The sequence below is a fragment of the Dryobates pubescens genome, chromosome 23 (genome assembly GCF_014839835.1).
Source record: "Dryobates pubescens isolate bDryPub1 chromosome 23, bDryPub1.pri, whole genome shotgun sequence".
Taxonomy (NCBI): domain Eukaryota; kingdom Metazoa; phylum Chordata; class Aves; order Piciformes; family Picidae; genus Dryobates; species Dryobates pubescens.
Window position 1 is genome coordinate 1,029,013 of NC_071634.1, and position 20,242 is coordinate 1,049,254.

At 59.0% G+C, this 20,242-nt stretch overlaps 1 protein-coding gene across 2 annotated transcripts in view; it reads left to right on the forward strand.

Moving 5' to 3' along the window:
• Nucleotides 1-8,950: 8,950 nt before the first annotated feature.
• Nucleotides 8,951-20,242, forward strand: part of SMYD1 (SET and MYND domain containing 1) — a 32,738-nt gene continuing 21,446 nt past the window's right edge. For both annotated transcript variants that reach the window (XM_054172240.1, XM_054172241.1), the window contains exons 1-2: nt 8,951-9,284; nt 19,651-19,827. In XM_054172240.1, coding sequence (XP_054028215.1) covers nt 9,148-9,284; nt 19,651-19,827 — 314 coding nt within the window. In that variant the 5' untranslated portion in view covers nt 8,951-9,147. The remainder of the gene's footprint in view (nt 9,285-19,650; nt 19,828-20,242) is intronic.

Genomic DNA, 20,242 nt, shown 5'->3' on the forward strand with positions numbered 1-20,242 from the left:
GATGCTCTTGGTGGAGGTTGTGCAGCTTGCTGCATGCCCAGTTTTCAAGAATGTGTGCAGACATCTTAGGGACAACAGAGGAACAGCTGATCCTGGGGCTGGATTTAGGGGACTGGGCTATTCTCTATGGCCCTTTGAATTTGACTGCAGGATTTGGGACTTCAGGTCTCTAAGAAACATTTTCTACTGTACAGCTGTCAGAGGCAAAACTTTGCCAAACAAAGGGAGAAATGAACTTGTGGAACACAGGAGACTTGCATTTCCCTGTACAGATCAGGGCAGTTCCTTGAGCAAATCAGAGCTGAGCACTCATGCAGACTGCAGCACTTGCTGAGCCTCTGCTTACCATTCATCCTGAATTCTGCAGGGACAGCCTCTTCCCCCAGCTCCTCCAGGATCTTCCTCCGTGCTTCGTTCTTCCTGTGCCTCTTACCACCATAATGTGCCTGGGCCACAAGTGGAGTGATGAAGGGAGCACAGCAGAGCTTGCAGTACTTGTCTGAATCGTTAAACTTCAGCAGTGCACTGGAGGATGATGAAGATCCTTCAGCTGTTGCAGGCAGCAGAGGTTTTTCAGGCTTCTGTAAAGCTGGAGAAAGGGAAGTGAGGACAAATCTGCTGCCAGCACAGCAAAGGAAAAGCTCAAACAATCCATGGAGCAAAGCAGGGGACTGCAGCAGCAGCCTTGGAAAGCAGAACAGTCTGCTGGGTGCTCACCTGCTTGCAAAAGGCTAGAAAATACCTTCATCCTTGCAAGGAGATGAATGCAAAGACTGCTAAGGAACACAGCCTTAGGAAGTCCCTCATTAGATACCTACAGATCAGCCGAGTGTGATGGCTCCAGGCAGAGATGTCCCTGCAGAGGCTGATTCAGAGTGCACACACTGGTGCTTCTCCTTGAAACACAGGTCAGCAGCTTGTGCAGCACTCAGGGACTAAGTGGTTTTGAATTAATGATTGTATCTCCAGTGGAACATCTTGTCAGGACTGCAGTGAGTTCTCAGAACCACAACAAACATGTTTCATTGATACAAAATCAGCAGTGTTTGCCTGCAGTGTCAGGCAATGAGAGATCACAGAACAGGCTGGGTTGGAAGGGACCTCCAAAGGTCATCCAGTCCAACCCCCCCCTGCAGTGAGCAGGGGAATCCTCAGCTAGATCAGGTTGCCCAGAGCCCTGTCCAGCCTCAGAGGGAATTTGAAAGCAAGGTTCCAAGGCTTCAGAGCTGCTCTGGGGAGTATCTTTGTTTATTTACCCAAGGAGTTATCCTGAGACTGCTTCACAGCTTCAGCAGAACAGAAAGGCACAGAGACATGGCAAGAGTAGGCAGATAGCTCTCTGTTTCAGAGGGGGACAGAGAACAGCTGCCAGACAAATTCTGAGATTCCCAGAATCACAGCATGGGCTGGGTTGGAAGGGACCTTCAAAAGCATCCAGTTCCAACCCCCTGCCATGGGCAGGGACACCTCCCACCAGCACAGGCTGCTCAAGGCCTCATCCAGCCTGGTCTTCAACACCTCCCTGGGCAGCCTGTGCCAGAGTCTCCCCAGCCTCACTCTAAAGCATTTCTTCCTAATCCCCAGTCTAAATCTCCCCTATTGCAGCTTCAATTCATTGCCTCTCATCCTACAAGCCCTTGTCAAAAGTCCCTCCCCAGCTCTCCTGGAGCCCCTTCAGGTACTGGAAGGCAGCTCTAAGGTCTCCCTGGAGCCTTCTCTTCTCCAGGCTTGACAGCCCCAACTTTCATCCTGTCTCCATCAGAGGATCATCTTTATGGCCTCCTCTGGACCTCCCCCAGCAGTTCAATTGTTTAGCTCTTACCAGAAGCAGGCTGCAAGGGCTGTGCTGGCAGTTGGCCTTGGTCTCCTGACAACTGCTTCACCTTTTTAGTGTGGACCTTTTCCAAGCAGGGAGCCGGAGCAGCAACAGGGGCAGGACAGAACACGTCGCAGGGATTGCAGTACCTGCGATTGCCCACACCCCCACTCCAGCCCACCTGAAAGCAGACAAGGGCAGGCTCAGCGCCAAGCACTCCCTGCAGGCTAAGAGGCAGCACTGCAGGGGCAGTCACCTGGAAGGGGCCGTGGTTAGCTCGCCGGCGCCGAACCCGCTGCCGCCTCACGGCTGCCTCACCGCACCGCTGGACGCACAGCTGAACCTTCCAAGCACGACGCTTGCCCTGGGGAGAGGCTGCCGTTATTCCTGCCTCAGCCTCCAGGATCCAGGCAGGCCCAGGCCCAGGCACTGGGACTTCTTTCACCAGAGGTTGCTTTCAACACCTGTGTTAAGAGACTTGTGCTTCTCTGCTGTGAAGAGAGGCTGAGAGCCCTGGGGAGGTTTAGGGGGGGGATCTGATCAATGTCTATCAATAGCTGAGGGCTGGGGGTCAGGAGGAAGGGGCCAGGCTCTGGCTGGTGGTGCCCAGGGACAGGACAAGGACCAACAGGGACAAGCTGGAAGCCAGGAGGTTCCACCTCAACAGGAGGAGAAACTTCTCTGGTGTGAGGCTGCTGGAGGCCTGGAGCAGGCTGCCCAGAGAGGCTGTGGAGTCTCCTCTGGAGCCTTTCCAGCCCCAGCTGGATGTGTTCCTGGGTGTCATAGCCTGGGTACCCTGCTCTGGCAGGGGGTTGGGCTGGGTGATCTCCAGAGGTCACTTCCAACCTCTACTATTCAGTGATTCCATTTGTATGAGGCAGAGCCACAAGCAAAGGCCAGCTCGTGTCACAACACCACACCTCAGGCACTGACAGAGCTCTCAGCATTACTCACAACATTTTGCCTCAAGCAGCCCTTGGAATCATCTAATCTCAGGGGAATTATGACTCCTGCCATGCCCCCTGGCAAACAGGGATGCTAGGATAGGGGAGGAAATGAATGCAGCCCCACCACGGAGCCGGCCCTGCCTGCTCCTGCCCTGCTCAGCCTGGGGGCTGAACTCCATGACCCTGGGAGGGCCCTTCCAGCCCATACCATTCCATGATTCTCCTTCTCTAGAGACTTTCAAAACCTACTTGGAAGTCTTCCTGTGGGACCTGCCCTAAGTGGTCCTGCTTTGGCAGAGGGGTTTGACTTACCTCTGGAGGTTCCCTTCCAACCCCTACAACTTTGTCCCTGAGAAAAGTCACTGCCAATGTTGCACATCAGAAGAGGACACCTCCCTCCTCCACAGGCTGTCAAACCAGACATGACCTCTAATACCCAGTTCCATAGCTGCCTGGCACAGGTGTGACCTGCCCAGCACAACCAGCAATCCTTGCTGTGTCCTGCTCACAAAGCCTGTGCCAGCTGTGCACTATAAATAAGGGTGTGAACTACCTCTGAACACTGACCATCAGGGAAACACAACCTGCAGACCCTCCAAACCCCTTGACATGCCCAGGAGGTGAAGGTACTTCTAAAGCAAAGGTTTTGTTGCTGGTGCACCAAAGCCCATTTTGGAATTCAGGAACATGGCAATTCAGCTCCAGAAATACATGTGGAAAACACACTTCAAACCCAAAGATAGCAAGAGCACATTCCTAACCTTCCCCAAGGATAGCCCTTTAAGAGCAGGCAGGGCAGGCATACTTGCACTGCTTTGCAACTGCAGAAAGCTGGCTGCTTAAAATAGCTGTCAGCTTTTTAAACAGAGGCCTTCATTCCACTGCAGTTCTTTCTGCTCAGGAGTACTACTAAATCCAACTGACAATGGGCAAGCCTGCTGCTCATGGATGCTTCACACAGAGTCCTGGGATCACTCAGGAGGGAACAGACCCCTGAGATCATCAGGTCCAAGGCTTCCAGGATCTGCAGGGGGCTACAAGAAGGCTGGGGAGGGACTGCTCAGGCTCTCAGGCAGTGATAGGACTGGGGGGAATGGAATGAAGCTGGAGGTGGGGAGATTCAGGCTGGAGGGGAGGAGGAAGTTCTTCCCCATGAGAGTGGTGAAGCCCTGGAATGTGTTGTCCAGGGAGGTGGTTGAGGCCCCAGCCCTGGAGGTGTTTAAGCCCAGGCTGGATGAGGCTCTGGCCAGGCTGATCTGGTGTGGGGTGTCCCTGCCCATGGCAGTGGGGTTGGAACTGGATGATCCTTGTGGTCCCTTCCAACCCTGACTGACACTATGATACTAACCCTGCCCTGCCAAGTTCATCACAAATTCAAATTACTGAGCACCACAGCTATGCAACCTCCAAACACCTCCAGGGGTGGTGACTGCACCACCTCTCTGGGCAGCCTGTGCCAGTGCCTGACCACTCTTGCAGGAGAAAACCTTTCCCTAATGTCCAACCTAAAGCTCCCCTGGTGCAGCCTGAGGCTGTGTCTAACAACACTCTGCACTGAGGCATTGTTAAGTGTGTAGCTTTTGTAAAAGTTGGTTTTCATTATACAGCTGAATACTCAGAGCCTATAAAGCACTGAGCAAAGCCTTGCAAGAAACAAGTATTTTGTACCCATTTTGAATGGCTTGGTGTACCTGGAAGCATGAGACTTTTGGGGGGTGCTATTTCATTGATTTCAGCAGAATGATGTCTCTCAGGAGAGATTACCTGGGGAAAAGACAGCGAGGAGAGACTGCCTAGGAAGGACAGGGCATGGAGAGTTCCATCACTTCCCAGCCACAACCTTAAGACTTAATTGACAGTTTGCAGTGGGCTGGGAGGGAGCCTCCAAGGGCATCTTGGCCAACCCACTGCAGGCAGCAGGGACAGCTCCAGCTGGAGCAGGCTGCCCAGGGACACAGCCAGGCTGAGCTTCAGTGTCCCCAGGGACAGAGCCTCAACCCCATCCCTGGGCAGCCTGTGCCAGTGTCTCCCCAGCCTCCCTGTGCAGAGCTTCCTCCTCATGTCCAACCTAACTCTGCCCTGCTCCAGGTTCAAACCACTGCCCCTGGGCCTATCCCCACAGCCCCTTCTGAGCAGTCCCTCCCCAGCCTGCCTGCAGCTCCCCTGCAGATATTGAACTGCAGCTCTGAGGTCTCCCTGGAGCCTTCTCTTCTCCAGGCTGCACAGCCCCAGCTCTCCCAGCCTGTGCCCACAGGGGAGGTGCTGCAGCTGCCTGCTGGCCTCACAGATGGTCCCAGGGCTCTACACATGCCAGTGTGTAACATTCACCTCTTTGTCACCTTAGTGTCGCTGCAGATTACTTAATGAAACCAGAGCAAGGCCTTGAGTGTACCGAAGATGCCTAACATCTGGGCCCAGGAGCATAATTCAGAAGCTGGATGCCAGGGGAGGCATCCAAAGCCCAGGAGTGCCTCTGAGGAGCTGCAGAGCAGCTGGGGGAACGCTCTGCCTGCTGCTCCCACCTACGACACACAGACGAGCCCCCGCTGCCTTTTGCTCCTCCTTGCTTCCTACCTTTGGTACCAAGTGTCTGCTTTTAAGCCGGATCACAGATCACAGACCTGTCAGGGCTGGAAGGGACCGCGGGCAGGGCCCTCTCACACCAGGGCAGGTTGGGTCTTTCCACCGAGGCTACCACCACCACAAGGACACGCTTCATTTCACCGCCGTGCCTGTACCACGCTCTGGCAGCCCCTGGCATCTCCTCCTGCTCCTGCCCCGCCAGGGCCGGCTGCGGCTCCCCGGCAGAGCCTCACTCACCTTGGCCCTGGGCGGCGGCCGCAGAGCTTCCTCCGCCTCCGGCCCCGCCGCGGCCATGGCCCCGGCGCTCCCGGCTCAGAGGAGCCCTGCCTGGGCCTCGGGAGCCAGACCCCTTCCCCAAGCCCTCTCGCCTCTGAGGAGCCCCTGCCGAACGCCACCTGCGCCCCGCGGACCCGCCCCAGGCTTTCTCGCCTCAGGCTTTCCCGCCTCAGGCTTTCCCGCCTCAGGCTTTCCCGCCCCCTCCTTCCCCCTCCCCTCCGCCCCCGCCGGCTTCGCGCCCCTCGGGGCCGCCGGCTTCGCGCCCCTCGGGGCCGCCGCCCGCCTTGCTCGGCGGGCACTGCTGGGCACAGCTGCAGGGCCGGGAGGGGGCTCCTGATGCGTGAGAGGCGGCGCTGGTGTGAGGGCGACAGAGCTGCCCAGAGAGGCTGCGGAGTCTCCTTCTCTGCAGAGCTTCCAGCCCCCCCCGGGCACTGCGCTGTGGGTGCCCTGCTGGAGCAGGGCTCGGGCTGGGTGAGCTCCAGAGCTCCCTTCCAGCCCCACCCTGCTGAGACGCTGATTCTGTAGCTGCCCAATCACCAGTCCTCACTACCGGTCCTCTCATACCACCTGCCTCGCAGGTGCTTCTGCTCTTGCAGGTAGTTACCAGCAGCTGCCTCAGACCTGCTGCCTGGGAACTGCCCAACAGCTGCTCTCACAAGCCCAGTGACCAGCGCTTGCCTGGTGACTGCTCCTGTAACTGCCTAGGGACTGCTGCAGCCTGCAGGCTCCCCACAGGGAATGGCTCCTCGCTGCCCCTGGCACCCAGAGCCCCCAGCTGCTGCACCAGCCAGGCCTTCCCTCCACCACCCCATCTCTCCTTCCCTCCCCAGGGCAGCCTCCCCTCACCCCCACTGCAGGCCCCCAGAAGCAAAGTGGTCTCATTTCACTGCCCCAGAAGGGGGTTCCAGGAGGCAGGGCACATCCTCACCGTGTGAAGCTGAATGACAAAGACAGGACAAGTCTGAGGGGCACCCACCAGGGACAATTAGCTTTCCCCCTCCTTTTTTCACCCCCTCTCTCTAATCACTGTTTGCCCCCCCCGTGCAAAGCTGCAGTGACTAAGTTTGACAACATTGTGCTTTGTGTAAATGTTTAGAAGGCAGCAGAGGGCTGCCTGTGTTCTCCTGACAGGGCCACTTGGCTCTCCAGCCCAACATTTATCCCCAGAGCTATCAGCTCCTCCAAACTGAAGCTGGCTAACTTGCAAGCACAATCTTCTCTGACCTCAGCTGAGGTCCTGGTGCTCCAGGAGCAGTTTAGCTCTAGGAGTGATTTGAGAGCCATAAATCAGTAGGATGGTTTGGGGGAGAGTTAGACCAAGCTGCAGTACTCTTGCACCTAGCCCAGTGCAAGCCTGACGTGGTGTGGCTGAAGGTGAGCTAACACTAACCCCTGCTCTTGAAACACATAAGCCCAGGTGGTGGTGCCAGGTGGTGTCTTGGACTGTGTCCACGTGCTGAGAGCAGCAGGTACTGAGCCTTTGCCTTCTTCTTGTGCTCCTGTACGTGGCTCTGGTGAGGCCACAGCTTGAGCACCGTGTTCAGCTCTGAGTGCCACAGTATGGGAAAGATATTGAGGTGCTGCAGGGTGTCCAGAGAAGAGCAGTGAGGCTGGGGAGGGGTTTGGAGGGCAGGTTATGGTGAGGGGTTTGGGGGTCATGTTGTATGAGGACCATATGTATGCAGAAGGTGCTCACAGCCAGGAGAACTAAACATGGGTAACAGACGAGACAACAGCATCCTGACAGCAGTGCATTGCAATTAAAGCTGCAATCCCCTGCAGCTGCTAATTGCCAGCAGTGGCTTTCCTACCCTGCAGAGTGTAAATGCTGGGAAGTTTGTGCTGATGGCTCTGTGTCAGCTCTGGCCCCTCTCCCAAGAGGTGGAGGAGTTGTTTGGGGCCAGTTGCTCATAGCCACATGCACAGCCTGTCACCCTGAATTCATGGAGCTGTGGAGTTGGGTTGTGTCTGCTTGGCACACACGGGCAAGCTGCAGCACGGGCTGTTAGTGCTGGAGCCCCATACCATACTTCACATGCAGGCAAGGAGAACTGCCAGAAGCTTCAGCACAAGACACTGAGCAGTTCTATGGCTGTCTTGAGCACAATGAGGCTTCCCACTGCCTAGGCAAGGGAAAGCATTTCTGTTGCAGTGCAGGGATGGAGAGGAATGAGCCTCTTCGTTTCTCTGCACCTTGCTTTCCCTGTTCAAACAGGCAGGGGTTGTGCACACAGAGGTGTGTGAAAGGGTTTGCAAGCATTGACACCTGTGCAGTGCTTAGACATCAGGAGGAAATGGCATCAGCTTTGCTAGTGGTAGCAGGAACCAGCCCCACAAAGTGATAGAAGGATGCTGGACAATGATCTGGACTGGGTTTGACTGGCACAGCAAGGTTCACTCTTATACATGCAGGCCTGCCCTTGTATCTCACAGAATGGCAGAGTCACAGACTGCTAGGGTTGAAAGGGACCTCTGCAGATCATCCAGTCATAGAATCACAGAATGGACTGGGTTGGAAGGGACCTCAATGCTCATCCAATAGTCCCAGCAGGGACATCCTCCACTAGATCAGGCTGCCCAGAGCCCTGTCCAGCTTCACCCTGAATATGGAATGACTCTGGAGGAGACTCCACAGCCTCTCTGGGCAGCCTGTGAGCTTGTGTCCCCAAACCTGTACTGGCTGCTGGGAGCAAAGAGCGAAGCCTGGCTTCTCACAGCTTTAGTCTGTCTGGTGGACCCTCCTTTTCACTCACATGGCTCAGATTCCCCTACCTCTTCCAGGACTGAACCCTGGAGGTGGGGAGAGCTCTCAAGTGCAGTGCCCTTTCAAGGAGATTTAGTGCACCCCAGCCTGTACAAGTCTGTCCTTGCTTCCGCAGCCCACACCGAACCGCTGCTGTCCTTCCACCTCCCTCCATGCCGTTCTGTGCACCCACAGCTGCCAGCCTTTAGGAGGTGGCTCTCTTTTTCCAGGCTCTGGTGATGCTGGAGGATGCTGAGCATCCCAGGGTGTGTGTTTTGCAGTTATCCCTGCCTCTAAACACGCTGGCCTTCCCTGGAGGGTAAAAATAAAGCAGCATTGTTTAACTTCTGGAAAAAGCCAGATGACAGTGGAAGGGTCAGAACTATCCATAGCAGCCCTCCCGGCCCACTCTCAGCTGTTGCTTCCTGAGAGACAGAAGCATGTGACTGCTAAAAATACCCTGCAAAGGGAAAACCTTCCCTCTCCAATGGGAGAGTATAAATTACTCCCAGCCAGAATGTACACAGCTGCTGTGGCTGAGAGGAGCGGCTCCAAAGGTGGCTTTCACGCAGGGGGTGCCTCGTGAAGCAGTAGCCCCGGCGCAGGTCTGGGATCTTTGCCTCCTGCCTCTCCTGCTCTCTCCCTTCCCTTCTATGGGAAGCGGTGTGGTGGGGGTGGGGGCAGGCCAGGCCGTTTATCAGCGAGGCCCCGGGGCAGGGCCAAGCTGACAGGAGTGACAGTGACACTTGGCTCACCGCCTCCCAAGCCTCGGGGTCCCTGGGATGACCAAAGGGGGAATGGAGTCGGTCGAACTGTTCACGTCGGAAGGCAAAGGCAGGGGCTTGAAAGCCCAGAAGGAATTCTTGCCTGGGGATGTCATCTTTGCAGAGCCAGCCTATGCAGCTGTGGTTTTTGACAGGTAAGAGAAAAGCACTTTGTAAACACAGAGCAAAACCGATCTCGATGCAAAATTTCACCCGGCTGGGCAGGGAGAAGTTGGGAAGTGCCTGGACACTGTCAGGGAAGGGCACGAAGGGGAGTCAGAAGTCCTTCGGTAAAGACAGATCCAGTTTGCAGGGCTCAGGTCAGCTTTTTACCTTTCATATGGTGCAATCTGCTTCCAGGATGTGTCCTTGCAAGGTGCTTGGTGCTGTCAGCTGTTAGGAGCAGCTGGGTGTGCTCAGTGCTGCACAAGTCAGACCCGTGCTGCGCTGCAGGGAACTGCTAGGAGTTGGTGTGGTCGAGGGATAGCAATCTCAGCCTGGCTTTGGTGAAGCCACAACGTATAGTGTGTGGAAAGAGAGACAGTGAGCTGCAGGAGGGTGTCCAGAGAAGAGCAGTGAGGCTGGGGAGGGGGTTGGAGGGCAGGTTGTATGAGGAGCAGCTGAGGGAGCTGGGGGTGTTTGGTGTGGAGAAGAGAAGGCTGGGGGAGACCTCATTGCTCTCTACAGCTCCCTGAGAGGAGGCTGCAGTGAGCTGGGGGTTGGGCTCTGCTCCCAAGTAACCAGAGATAGAACAAGAGGCAAGGGGCTGAAGTTGTGCCAGGGAAGGTTTTAACTGGACATTAGGAAAAATGTCTTTGCTGCAGAGTGGTCAGGGACTGGCAGAGGCTGCCCAGGGAGGTGGTGGAGTCCCCGAGCCTGGAGGTGTTCCAGAGGCTGTAGCTGTGGTGCTTCAGGACATGGTTTAGTGGCCATGGTAGCTGGGTTGCAGTTGGACTCAAGGATCTTAAAGGCATTTTCCTAGCTTAATGACTCTGTGAGTCTCTGATTCTGTGCAGTGGGTTCCAGCCTCCTGCACTCAGGTGTGCCTCCTCCCAGCTGCACCATGCAGTGTCATTCCTCTCTGCTGGCAGCCAGTGGGGGTTTGCCAGTGACAGTGTTTCTGTTCAAGAGTCTTTGTATTCATAGCCACTGAGCTCACTGCAGGTGAGTGTCTGCTTTCACTCCTGCATCAGACTAGATTTACATTTTCACACAGTGATTTATGGCTTGGCTTGGAAGGGACCTCAAAGCTCATCCAGTTCCAACCCCCTGCCACCAGCACAGGCTGCTCAAGGCCTCATCCAGCCTGGCCTTGGACACCTCCAGGGAGGAGGCAGCCACAGCCTCCCTGGGCAGCCTGTGCCAGTGTTGCTATGCTGCTGTAGCCCCACTGGTGTAGCCAGGAACTGAAGTCTGGGGCAAAGGAATTTGTCTTCCTGGTGTTGTTTCAAAGAGGAAAACCATTCAGTTGTGTGGCTGATAGGAGCCCACTTCTGCCCTTCAACTCAGTGAATCATCCTGAGAGATAAGACACAAGGAACCAATTTCTGTCTTACCCTCCCGTGGGGAGGGACAAGCCTGCAGCAGTGCAGGTGAGGGGAGACCTGCTGGGAAGCAGCTCTGTGGGAAAAGACTTGGGAATGCTGGTGGACAGCAGGATGGCCATGAGACAGCAATGTGCTCTTGTGGCCAAGAAGGCCAAGGGCATCCTGGGGGCATCAGTAAGAGTGTGGCCAGCGGCTGGAGGGAGGTTCTCCTCCCCCTCTACTCTGCCCTGGTGAGGCCACATCTGGAGTTCTGAGTCTGGTTCTGGGCTCCCAAGTTCAAGGACAGGGAACTGCTGGAGAGGTACAGCAAAGGGCTCTGAAGATGTTTAGGGCACTGGAACATCTTTTATAGAATCATAGAATCAATAAGGTTGGAAAAGACCTCAAAGATCATCAGTTAGGAAGAAAGGCTGAGGGGCTTGAATCTCTTCAGCCTGGAGAAGAGAAGGCTGAGGGGGGATCTCATCAGTGCTGCTCATGGAATCACAGAATGTTAGGGGGTGGAAGGGAGCTCCAGAGCTCATCTAGCCCAACCCCTGCCAGAGCAGGGCACCCAGAGCAGGGCACACAGAGCACATCCAGGGGGTGCTGGGAAGGCTCCAGAGCAGGAGACTCCACAGCCTCTCTGGGCAGCCTGCTCCAGGCTCCAGCACCCTCACAGCGACAAAGTTTTCCCTCCTGTTCCCCTGGCACCTCCTCTGCTCCAGCTTGCCCCCAGTGCCCCTTGTGCTGTCCTTGGCCATCCCTGAGCAGAGCCTCACTCCATCTTCCCCTCACTGCCCTGCACATCTTTATCACCAGCAATGAGGGCAGCCCTCAGGCTCCAAGCTCAAGACCCCCAAGCTCCCTCAGCCTGTGCTCACAGGGAGCTGTAGAGAGCAATGAGGTCTCCCTCAGCCTCCTCTTCACCACACTAAACACCCCCAGCTCCCTCAGCTGCTCCTCATACAACCTGCCCTCCAGCCCCCTCCCCAGCCTCACTGCTCTTCTCTGGACACCCTCCAGCACCTCAATGTCTTTCCCATACTGTGGTGCCCAGAACTGAACCCAGAGCTCAAGCTGTGGCCTCACCAGTGCCCGGTACAGGGACACCATCATGCCCCTACTCCTGCTGGCCACACTGCTCTTGGTGCAGGCCAGGATGCTGGTGGCCTTCTTGGCCACCTGGGCACGCTCTGGCTCACGTTCAGCAGCTGTCAACCAGCACCCCCAGAGCCTTTTCCACTGGGCTGCTTTCCATTCACTCTGCCCCAAGTCTGGAGTGTTGCTTGGGGTTGTTGTGACCCAAGTGCAGGACCCAGCACTTGGCCTTGTTGAACCTCATCCCACTGAGCTCACTCCAGGGATCCAGCCTGGCCAGGTCCCTCTGCAGAGCCTCCCTACCCTCCAGCAGATCACCACTGCCACCCAACCTGGTGTCACCTGCAAACTGCCTCAATGCCCTCACCCAGCTCTCTGATAAAGATGTTAGACAGAGCTGTCCTTTGTGCTTAGCTCCAGCTCCCTTTCTAAAGGAGCAAAACTATTCTCATGCTAATAATTCACTACTACAGGTATACTCAGTTGATGCCAGCTATTGAGTACCTTCCTTTCCCTCTCTCTGCTGCAAGAGAAGATGCCCTTCCTCAGGCTCTTGTGTTTAATGTAGTGTTAGAGCCTTGGCTTTCATAGCCAGCTGGACTTTGCCTCCATCTTGGCCTCTTCTTATGCTGTCCTCTGTAGGATGTTGAGGACAGAGATTCCCAGCTAGCCAATATGGAGCAGGACTTAGGTGTGAGTTGGGTCACCTGTGATGTACAAAATGGAATAAACTCAGGTTAAACAGTTTGTGAGCTTCTCCCCATCCCCATTGTCTATTCAGTAATACTCAATGCCCAGGGACAGCACAAGGACCAACAGGGACAAGCTGGAAGCCAGGAGGTTCCACCTCAACAGGAGGAGAAACTTCTCTGGTGTGAGGCTGCTGGAGCCTGGAGCAGGCTGCCCAGAGAGGTTGTGGAGTCTCCTGCTCTGGAGCCTTTCCAGCCTCACCTGGATGTGTTCTGTGTGAGCTCCCCTGGGTACCCTGCTCTGGCAGAGGGTTGGCCTGGATGATCTCCTGAGGTCCCTTCCAACCTCTAACATTCTGTGATTATGTGAATCCTGCTCTGGCCCTTTGCAGCCATCTCACCTGAGCAGTGAACAAGGTCCTGAGGGTGCTGCATGGGAGACTGTTGGCAGATGATGTTTGGGTTATGTGTGTCCCAGAGATGAGATAGATGCACTTCCTGTGGCAGGTCTAAGCCCTCCATCCTGGCAGGTCTAACAACAGATCTTAGTTAATCTGGATCCAAGCCAAGCAGTCACAAGAGCTGTTTGCTGCTTCTGCTTTCACTGAGAGCTGTGCTTGCAGGAGCCAGGGGTTAGCTGACAGTGCTCTGTCACCTTCTGCATTTGTTGGCTGGCACACTGCACTACTGCCTTTGTGACTGCATCCAAGATCAGTTGTAGTCATGCTTCTCATCTAGGTCACAGCAGAGCTCATGAGCCCCAGAGCTCAGCTCAGTAGGTGCTTGGAAGCCAAGGAAACCTGAGGCACCCAAGAGAGTAATTTAGTGAGTCCTGAAGTGCCATCTCCCCTCCAGGTCAGTCCTAAATCCCTGACCTGGCAGAGCTTTGGTGGGCTGGAGGCATCACTGTGCTAATGAAGGTCCTGCACTGAGGCAGGGTGAACAAAAGTAGCTCTCACTATGTGTGGAAGATGGCCAGCCTCTGAGGAGCTGGGGGGCACCAGCCTCTGAGGAGCTGGGGGGCACCAGCCTCTGAGGAGCTGGGGGGAGACCAGCCTCTGAGGAGCTGGGGGGACACCAGCCTCTGAGGAGCTGGGGGACACCAGCCTCTGAGGAGCTGGAGGGACACCAGCCTCTGAGGAGCTGGGGGGCACCAGCCTCTGAGGAGCTGGGGGGAGACCAGCCTCTGAGGAGCTGGGGGGACACCAGCCTCTGAGGAGCTGGGGGACACCAGCCTCTGAGGAGCTGGGGGGAGACCAGCCTCTGAGGAGCTGGGGGGACACCAGCCTCTGAGGAGCTGGAGGGACACCAGCCTCTGAGGAGCTGGAGGGACACCAGCCTCTGAGGAGCTGGGGGGCACCAGCCTCTGAGGAGCTGGGGGGAGACCAGCCTCTGAGGAGCTGGGGGGACACCAGCCTCTGAGGAGCTGGGGGACACCAGCCTCTGAGGAGCTGGGGGGAGACCAGCCTCTGAGGAGCTGGGGGGACACCAGCCTCTGAGGAGCTGGGGGGAGACCAGCCTCTGAGGAGCTGGGGGGCACCAGCCTCTGAGGAGCTGGGGGAGACCAGCCTCTGAGGAGCTGGGGGGACACCAGCCTCTGAGGAGCTGGGGGAGACCAGCCTCTGAGGAGCTGGAGGGACACCAGCCTCTGAGGAGCTGGAGGGACACCAGCCTCTGAGGAGCTGGGGGGACACCAGCCTCTGAGGAGCTGGGGGGCACCAGCCTCTGAGGAGCTGGGGGGAGACCAGCCTCTGAGGAGCTGGGGGGACACCAGCCTCTGAGGAGCTGGGGGGACACCAGCCTCTGAGGAGCTGGGCTTTGCTGCACTGTTTTGCAGCTGCACAGATTGCAGTGGGCTGGGAGGGAGCCTCCGAGGGCATCCTGTCCAACCCCTGCAGGCAGCAGGGACAGCTCCAGCTGGAGCAGGCTGCCCAGGGTCACAGCCAGGCTGAGCTTCAGTGTCCCCAGGGACAGAGCCTCAACCCCATCCCTGGGCAGCCTGTGCCAGTGTCTCCCCAGCCTCCCTGTGCAGAGCTTCCTCCTCAGGTCCAACCTAACTCTGCCCTGCTCCAGGTTCAAACCACTGCCCCTGGGCCTATCCCCACAGCCCCTTCTGAGCAGTCCCTCCCCAGCCTGCCTGCAGCTCCCCTGCAGATACTGAACTGCAGCTCTGAGGTCTCCCTGGAGCCTTCTCTTCTCCAGGCTGCACAGCCCCAGCTCTCCCAGCCTGGCCCCACAGGGGAGGTGCTGCAGCTGCCTGCTGGCCTCACAGATGGTCCCAGGGCTCTACACATGCCAGTGTGTAACTTTCACCTATTTGGGTGAATGTTATACACAGGGGAGGTTCTCCAGCCTCTGATCATCTTGGTGGCTCCTGTCCAGCGTCTCCTCCACAGGCACCCTCAAGTCCTTCTCTGCAGGGCTGCTCTCAATCTCATCTTCTCCCAGCCTTGATTGGTACCAAGGGTTGTGCCAACCCAGGAGCAGGACCTTGCACTTTGCCTTGTTGAAGCTCAATATTCCCCTCCCACTCCTCACTCCTTGCGGGGAAACTGCCTGCCTCCTCACCTCCTGATTGCCCCCGGCGTGTGCAGGTGCAGCAGGGAGCCCCAGGCAGGAGCAGGAGGGAGCCCCAGGGGCGGTGCCTCCCGGTGCTTCCTGGCACGGCACGGCACGGCACGGCACGGCACGGCCGTGAGGCTTTTCGCAGCCCTCTGCCTCTCTTTTGCCTTACAAGGAGCGCAGTTTCCCCTGCACCTCTCTCCCCGCTGACCTGACAGCTGACACAGCACAGCCTCGCATTTCTGCCCAGCTCTCTCACTTGGCTGCTGCCAGCTGGCTGCAGCCCCTTGCCCCGGCACTGCCTCCCTGCTGCCCCGGCACTGCCTGCCTGCTGCCCCTGCACTGCCTGCCTGCTGCCCCGGCACTGCCTCCCTGCTGCCCCTGCACTGCCTCCCTGCTGCCCCTGCACTGCCTCCCTGCTGCCCTGGCACTGCCTCCCTGCTGCCCCGGCACTGCCTGCTGCCCTGGCACTGCCTGCCTGCTGCCCCTGCACTGCCTGCTGCCCCTGCACTGCCTGCCTGCTGACCCGGCACTGCCTCCCTGCTGCCCCTGCACTGCCTGCCTGCTGCCCCTGCACTGCCTCCCTGCTGCCCCGGCACTGCCTCCCTGCTGCCCCTGCACTGCCTCCCTGCTGCCCCGGCACTGCCTCCCTGCTGCCCCGGCACTGCCTGCCTGCTGCCCCTGCACTGCCTGCCTGCTGCCCCGGCACTGCCTGCTGCCCCGGCACTGCCTCCCTGCTGCCCCTGCACTGCCTGCCTGCTGCCCCGGCACTGCCTGCTGCCCCGGCACTGCCTCCCTGCTGCCCCTGCACTGCCTGCCTGCTGCCCCTGCACTGCCTGCCTGCTGCCCCGGCACTGCCTCCCTGCTGCCCTGGCACTGCCTCCCTGCTGCCCCGGCACTGCCTGCTGCCCCTGCACTGCCTCCCTGCTGCCCCTGCACTGCCTCCCTGCTGCCCCTGCACTGCCTCCCTGCTGCCCCTGCACTGCCTGCTGCCCCGGCACTGCCTGCTGCCCCGGCACTGCCTGCTGCCCCTGCACTGCCTGCCTGCTGCCCCTGCACTGCCTCCCTGCTGCCCCGGCACTGCCTCCCTGCTGCCCCTGCACTGCCTGCCTGCTGCCCCGGCACTGCCTCCCTGCTGCCCCTGCACTGCCTCCCTGCTGCCCCGGCACTGCCTCCCTGCTGCCCCGGCACTGCCTGCCTGCTGCCCCTGCACTGCCTCCCTGCTGCCCCGGCACTGCCTCCCTGCTGCCCCGGCACTGCCTGCCTGCTGCCCCTGCACTGCCTCCCTGCTGCCCCGGCACTGCCTCCCTGCTGCCCCTGCACTGCCTGCCTGCTGCCCCGGCACTGCCTCCCTGCTGCCCCTGCACTGCCTCCCTGCTGCCCCGGCACTGCCTCCCTGCTGCCCCTGCACTGCCTGCCTGTTGCCCCTGCACTGCCTGCCTGCTGCCCCTGCACTGCCTGCCTGCTGCCCCTGCACTGCCTCCCTGCTGCCCCTGCACTGCCTGCTGCCCCTGCACTGCCTCCCTGCTGCCCCTGCACTGCCTGCTGCCCCTGCACTGCCTGCCTGCTGCCCCTGCACTGCCTCCCTGCTGCCCCTGCACTGCCTGCTGCCCCTGCACTGCCTCCCTGCTGCCCCGGCACTGCCTGCTGCCCCTGCACTGCCTGCCTGCTGCCCCTGCACTGCCTGCTGCCCCTGCACTGCCTCCCTGCTGCCTCGGCAGGGCAGGGCCCCTCTATCAGCAAGGGGGAAGTCCCAAAGCTGCTTGTCTCCCCCCTCCTTCCCAAGGAAGGAGCAGACAGCTGGAGATGTGAAATGGGCACCTGGGGGAGGTTTCCCCTTGGTGTGAGCATTGGTCACTCTTGGATGGAGGCTGTCAGGTTAGACTTCTTCACCAGTATCCTCTTGATACATTCCTCCCCCACGGCCCTTTAGTTACTGTTACACAGACACAATGGTAGGATGCTTCATGGAAACCCTGTTGGGGACCCCTGAAGATGAAGCCTGCTCCTTTTGGAAGCTGTTCCCAGTTACCCCATCACTGTCAGGCTCACAGCAGCCTCTCAGCTGGTTAAACTGCAGAGCCAGGAGCTGCACTTAGTGTTGGTGACATCAGAGAGAGCGTCTGCAGGGAGCTCTGCCTCGCTGGGCTGTCTGCGGGAAGGCTCTCGGTGGCCTGAAGAGCAGAAAGTTAATGCCAGACTGAACAGGGAGAACTTCATGCTCTGAGGGCAGAGCACATAGAATAGAATCATAGAATTGTTTTGGGTTGGAAAAGGCCTCTGAGCTCATCCAGTGCAACCAGCAACCCAACCCCACCATGGCCATCAAACTGTCCCCAGCTGCCCTGGCCACAGGGGTCTGCAACACCTCCAGCCATGGGGACTCCACCACCTCCCTGGGCAGCCTCTGCCAGGCCCTGACCACTCCTGCAGAAAAGAAACTTTTCCTCCTCTCCAACCTCAGCCTCCCCTGGCACAATTCCAGGCCAGTTCCTCTCCTTCTGTCACCTGAGACTAGGGAGCAGAGCCCAACCCCCAGCTCACTGCAGCCTCCTCTCAGGGAGCTGCAGAGAGCAAGGAGGTCTCCCTCAGCCTCCTCTGCTCCAGACTAAGCAGTTCCAGGGCCCTCATCCTCACACCAGGCACTGTGTTCCTTGTCTCGAGGGTGGCACATTCTGTGTCCCTGACCAGCCTGACTCATTGATGTGCTCAGCTCAGCAGTGTGCCAGCCTCATGCAGACCAATTATTAAACTCTTAGGGTGTCCACAGACTCAAGTGCTGCTCCCTAACCCTGGCATCGCAGCCTTCATCAGCTCCTAGCCCAGACAGTGCTCCTGCAAGCTCTTGAGGGTTCATCTTTCCTCTCTGCAGTGGTCTGGTGTTCCTTGTCCATCCCTGGGCTGCTGACTGGCTGGGCCCCTGCCCTGACCCTGCAGCCCTTCACCAACCCATGGCACCTGTCTGCCTGCAACCCCTGTGACAAGGAGGGCCCCAAGCCCACCTGGGCTGGGCTCTGGGCTGCTGCCTCCTGAGGGTGAGCTGCCAGGAGACACTTACTGTGGCTGAGGGAAGGAGGAGAAGGCAGGAACCACTCTGTGTTGGGAAGATCCACCCTGAAGGAGGCAGTTTCCTTGGTTTCCTCACATGATCTGCAGCACCATGGCACAACTGCCAAGTGCAGTGCAGCCAGTGCAGCTCTGCCTTTGGCCCAGTGGTGTGAAGGAGTGACAGGCAAAGCTGGTTTGTAATCCATGGAAGCTCAAACCCAGGATTTCCCACTCTGATCTTCATGATGGCTCACCTCTGCTTTGCTGGGGTACATCTCTACCCCCAGCATGTGTGTGCCTAAGGACCTGGGCATGCTGGTGGTTGCTGCTCCATTTTGTGACCTTGTCCATGCAAGACCCAGGAATAGTGCTTGGGGAGGGGACACTTCAGCCTAATTCAGAGGCTTGGCAGGCAGGTGAAGCTCTCAGGCTGGCTCTTTGCCTTCGCATTCTTCTTTGTGGTCACCTGAGTCCCAAACTCCTTAGGCACCTGCGCTCTGCTTGGCCAAGTGGGTGGCTGGAATTCCAGCACAGGCCAGAGAGGAAAAGCAAACAAACTGTTAGCAGCAGGGGTGCTGAGGAGGAGCTGCAGATAAGAGGGCTGAGAGCTGATCAATGTCTTATTGCTGCCCTCCTTGAAACAATTTGTCCTGACACAGCCAAAGGGAAGAGCAGCAGCTCTGGGCACTGCAGGGGCGTTAAGCTGGTTGGGGCTTTTCTTTGCCTTCCCAAAGAATCTTGAGGGGTCTGGCGTCTGGGGAGGTGTAGAACCCTGGGGCACAAAGCTGGTAGAACCTCCACCTGGGCCACAACAACCCCATGGGGAGCTACAGACCTGGGGAGGTGTGGTTGGAAAGCTGCAATTCAGAGAGGGACCTGGGGGTGTTGGTTGGCAGCCACTGACCAGGAGCCAGCAGTGCCCAGGGGGGCAAGGGAGCCAATGGCCTCCTGGCTTGGGTCAGAAGCAGGGTGGGCAGCAGGGACAGGAGGTGACCATCCCCCTGTGCTCAGCACTGGGGAGGCCACAGCTGGAGTGCTGTGTTCAGCTCTGGGCCCTCCCTGCAGGAAGGACACTGAGGGGCTGGAGCCTGTCCAGAGCAGGGCAGCCAGGCTGGAGAAGGGCCTGGAGCCCCTGGGCTAGAGGAGGGCTGAGGGAGCTGGGGGTGTTCAGGCTGGAGAAGAGGAGGCTGAGGGAGACCTCCTTGCTCTCTGCAGCTCCCTGCAGGGAGGTTGGAGTGAGGAGGGGGCACAGCCTCTGCTCCTTGGTGGCAAGGGACAGGAGCAGAGGCAATGGTTCCAAGCTGCCCCAGGGGAGGCTCAGGCTGGAGCTCAGGAAATCTTTGTGCCCTGGAAGGGTTCTCAGAGCTTGGCAGAGGCTGCCCAGGGCAGTGCTGCAGTGCCCATCCCTGGGGGTGTTCCAGCAGCTGTGGAGCTGGTGCTTAGGGCCATGGCTTGGTGCTGAGCCTGCAGTGCTGGGGGGAGGCTTGGGCTGGGTGAGCCTGGAGGTCTCTTCCAGCCAGATGTGCTCTGTGACTGTGTGTGTGGGCCTGGCCCTTCACTCAGGTACAAGCCACGGGGTCCTTCTGTCCTTGCAGCCTGACCCACGTCATCTGCCACACCTGCTTCAAGCGGCAGGAGCGGCTGCACCGCTGCGGCCAGTGCAAGTTCGCTCACTACTGCGACCGCACCTGCCAGCGCGCAGCCTGGCTGGAGCACCGCCAGGAGTGCGCCGCCCTCAAGCGGCACGGCACGGCGCCCTCCGAAAACATCCGGTGAGCACGGCACGGCCCGGCACGGCACGGCACGGCCCGCCCCGGCACGGCCCGGCCCGGCCCGGCCCGGCCCGGCACGGCACGGCACGGCACGGCCCGGCCCGGCCCGGCCCGCCACGGCCCGGCACGGCACGGCACGGCCCGGCACGGCCCGGCACGGCACGGCATGGACCGGCACGGCCCGGCACGGCACGGCACGGCCCGGCACGGCACAGCACGGCACGGCACGGCACGGCACGGCCCGCCACGCCACGGCCCGCCACGGCACGGCCCGGCCCGGCCCGGCACGGCCCGGCACGCCACGGCCCGGCACGGCACGGCCCGGCACGGCACGGCACGGCACGGCCCGCCACGGCCCGGCCCGGCACGGCACGGCACGGCCCGGCCCGGCACGGCCCGGCACGGCCCGGCACGG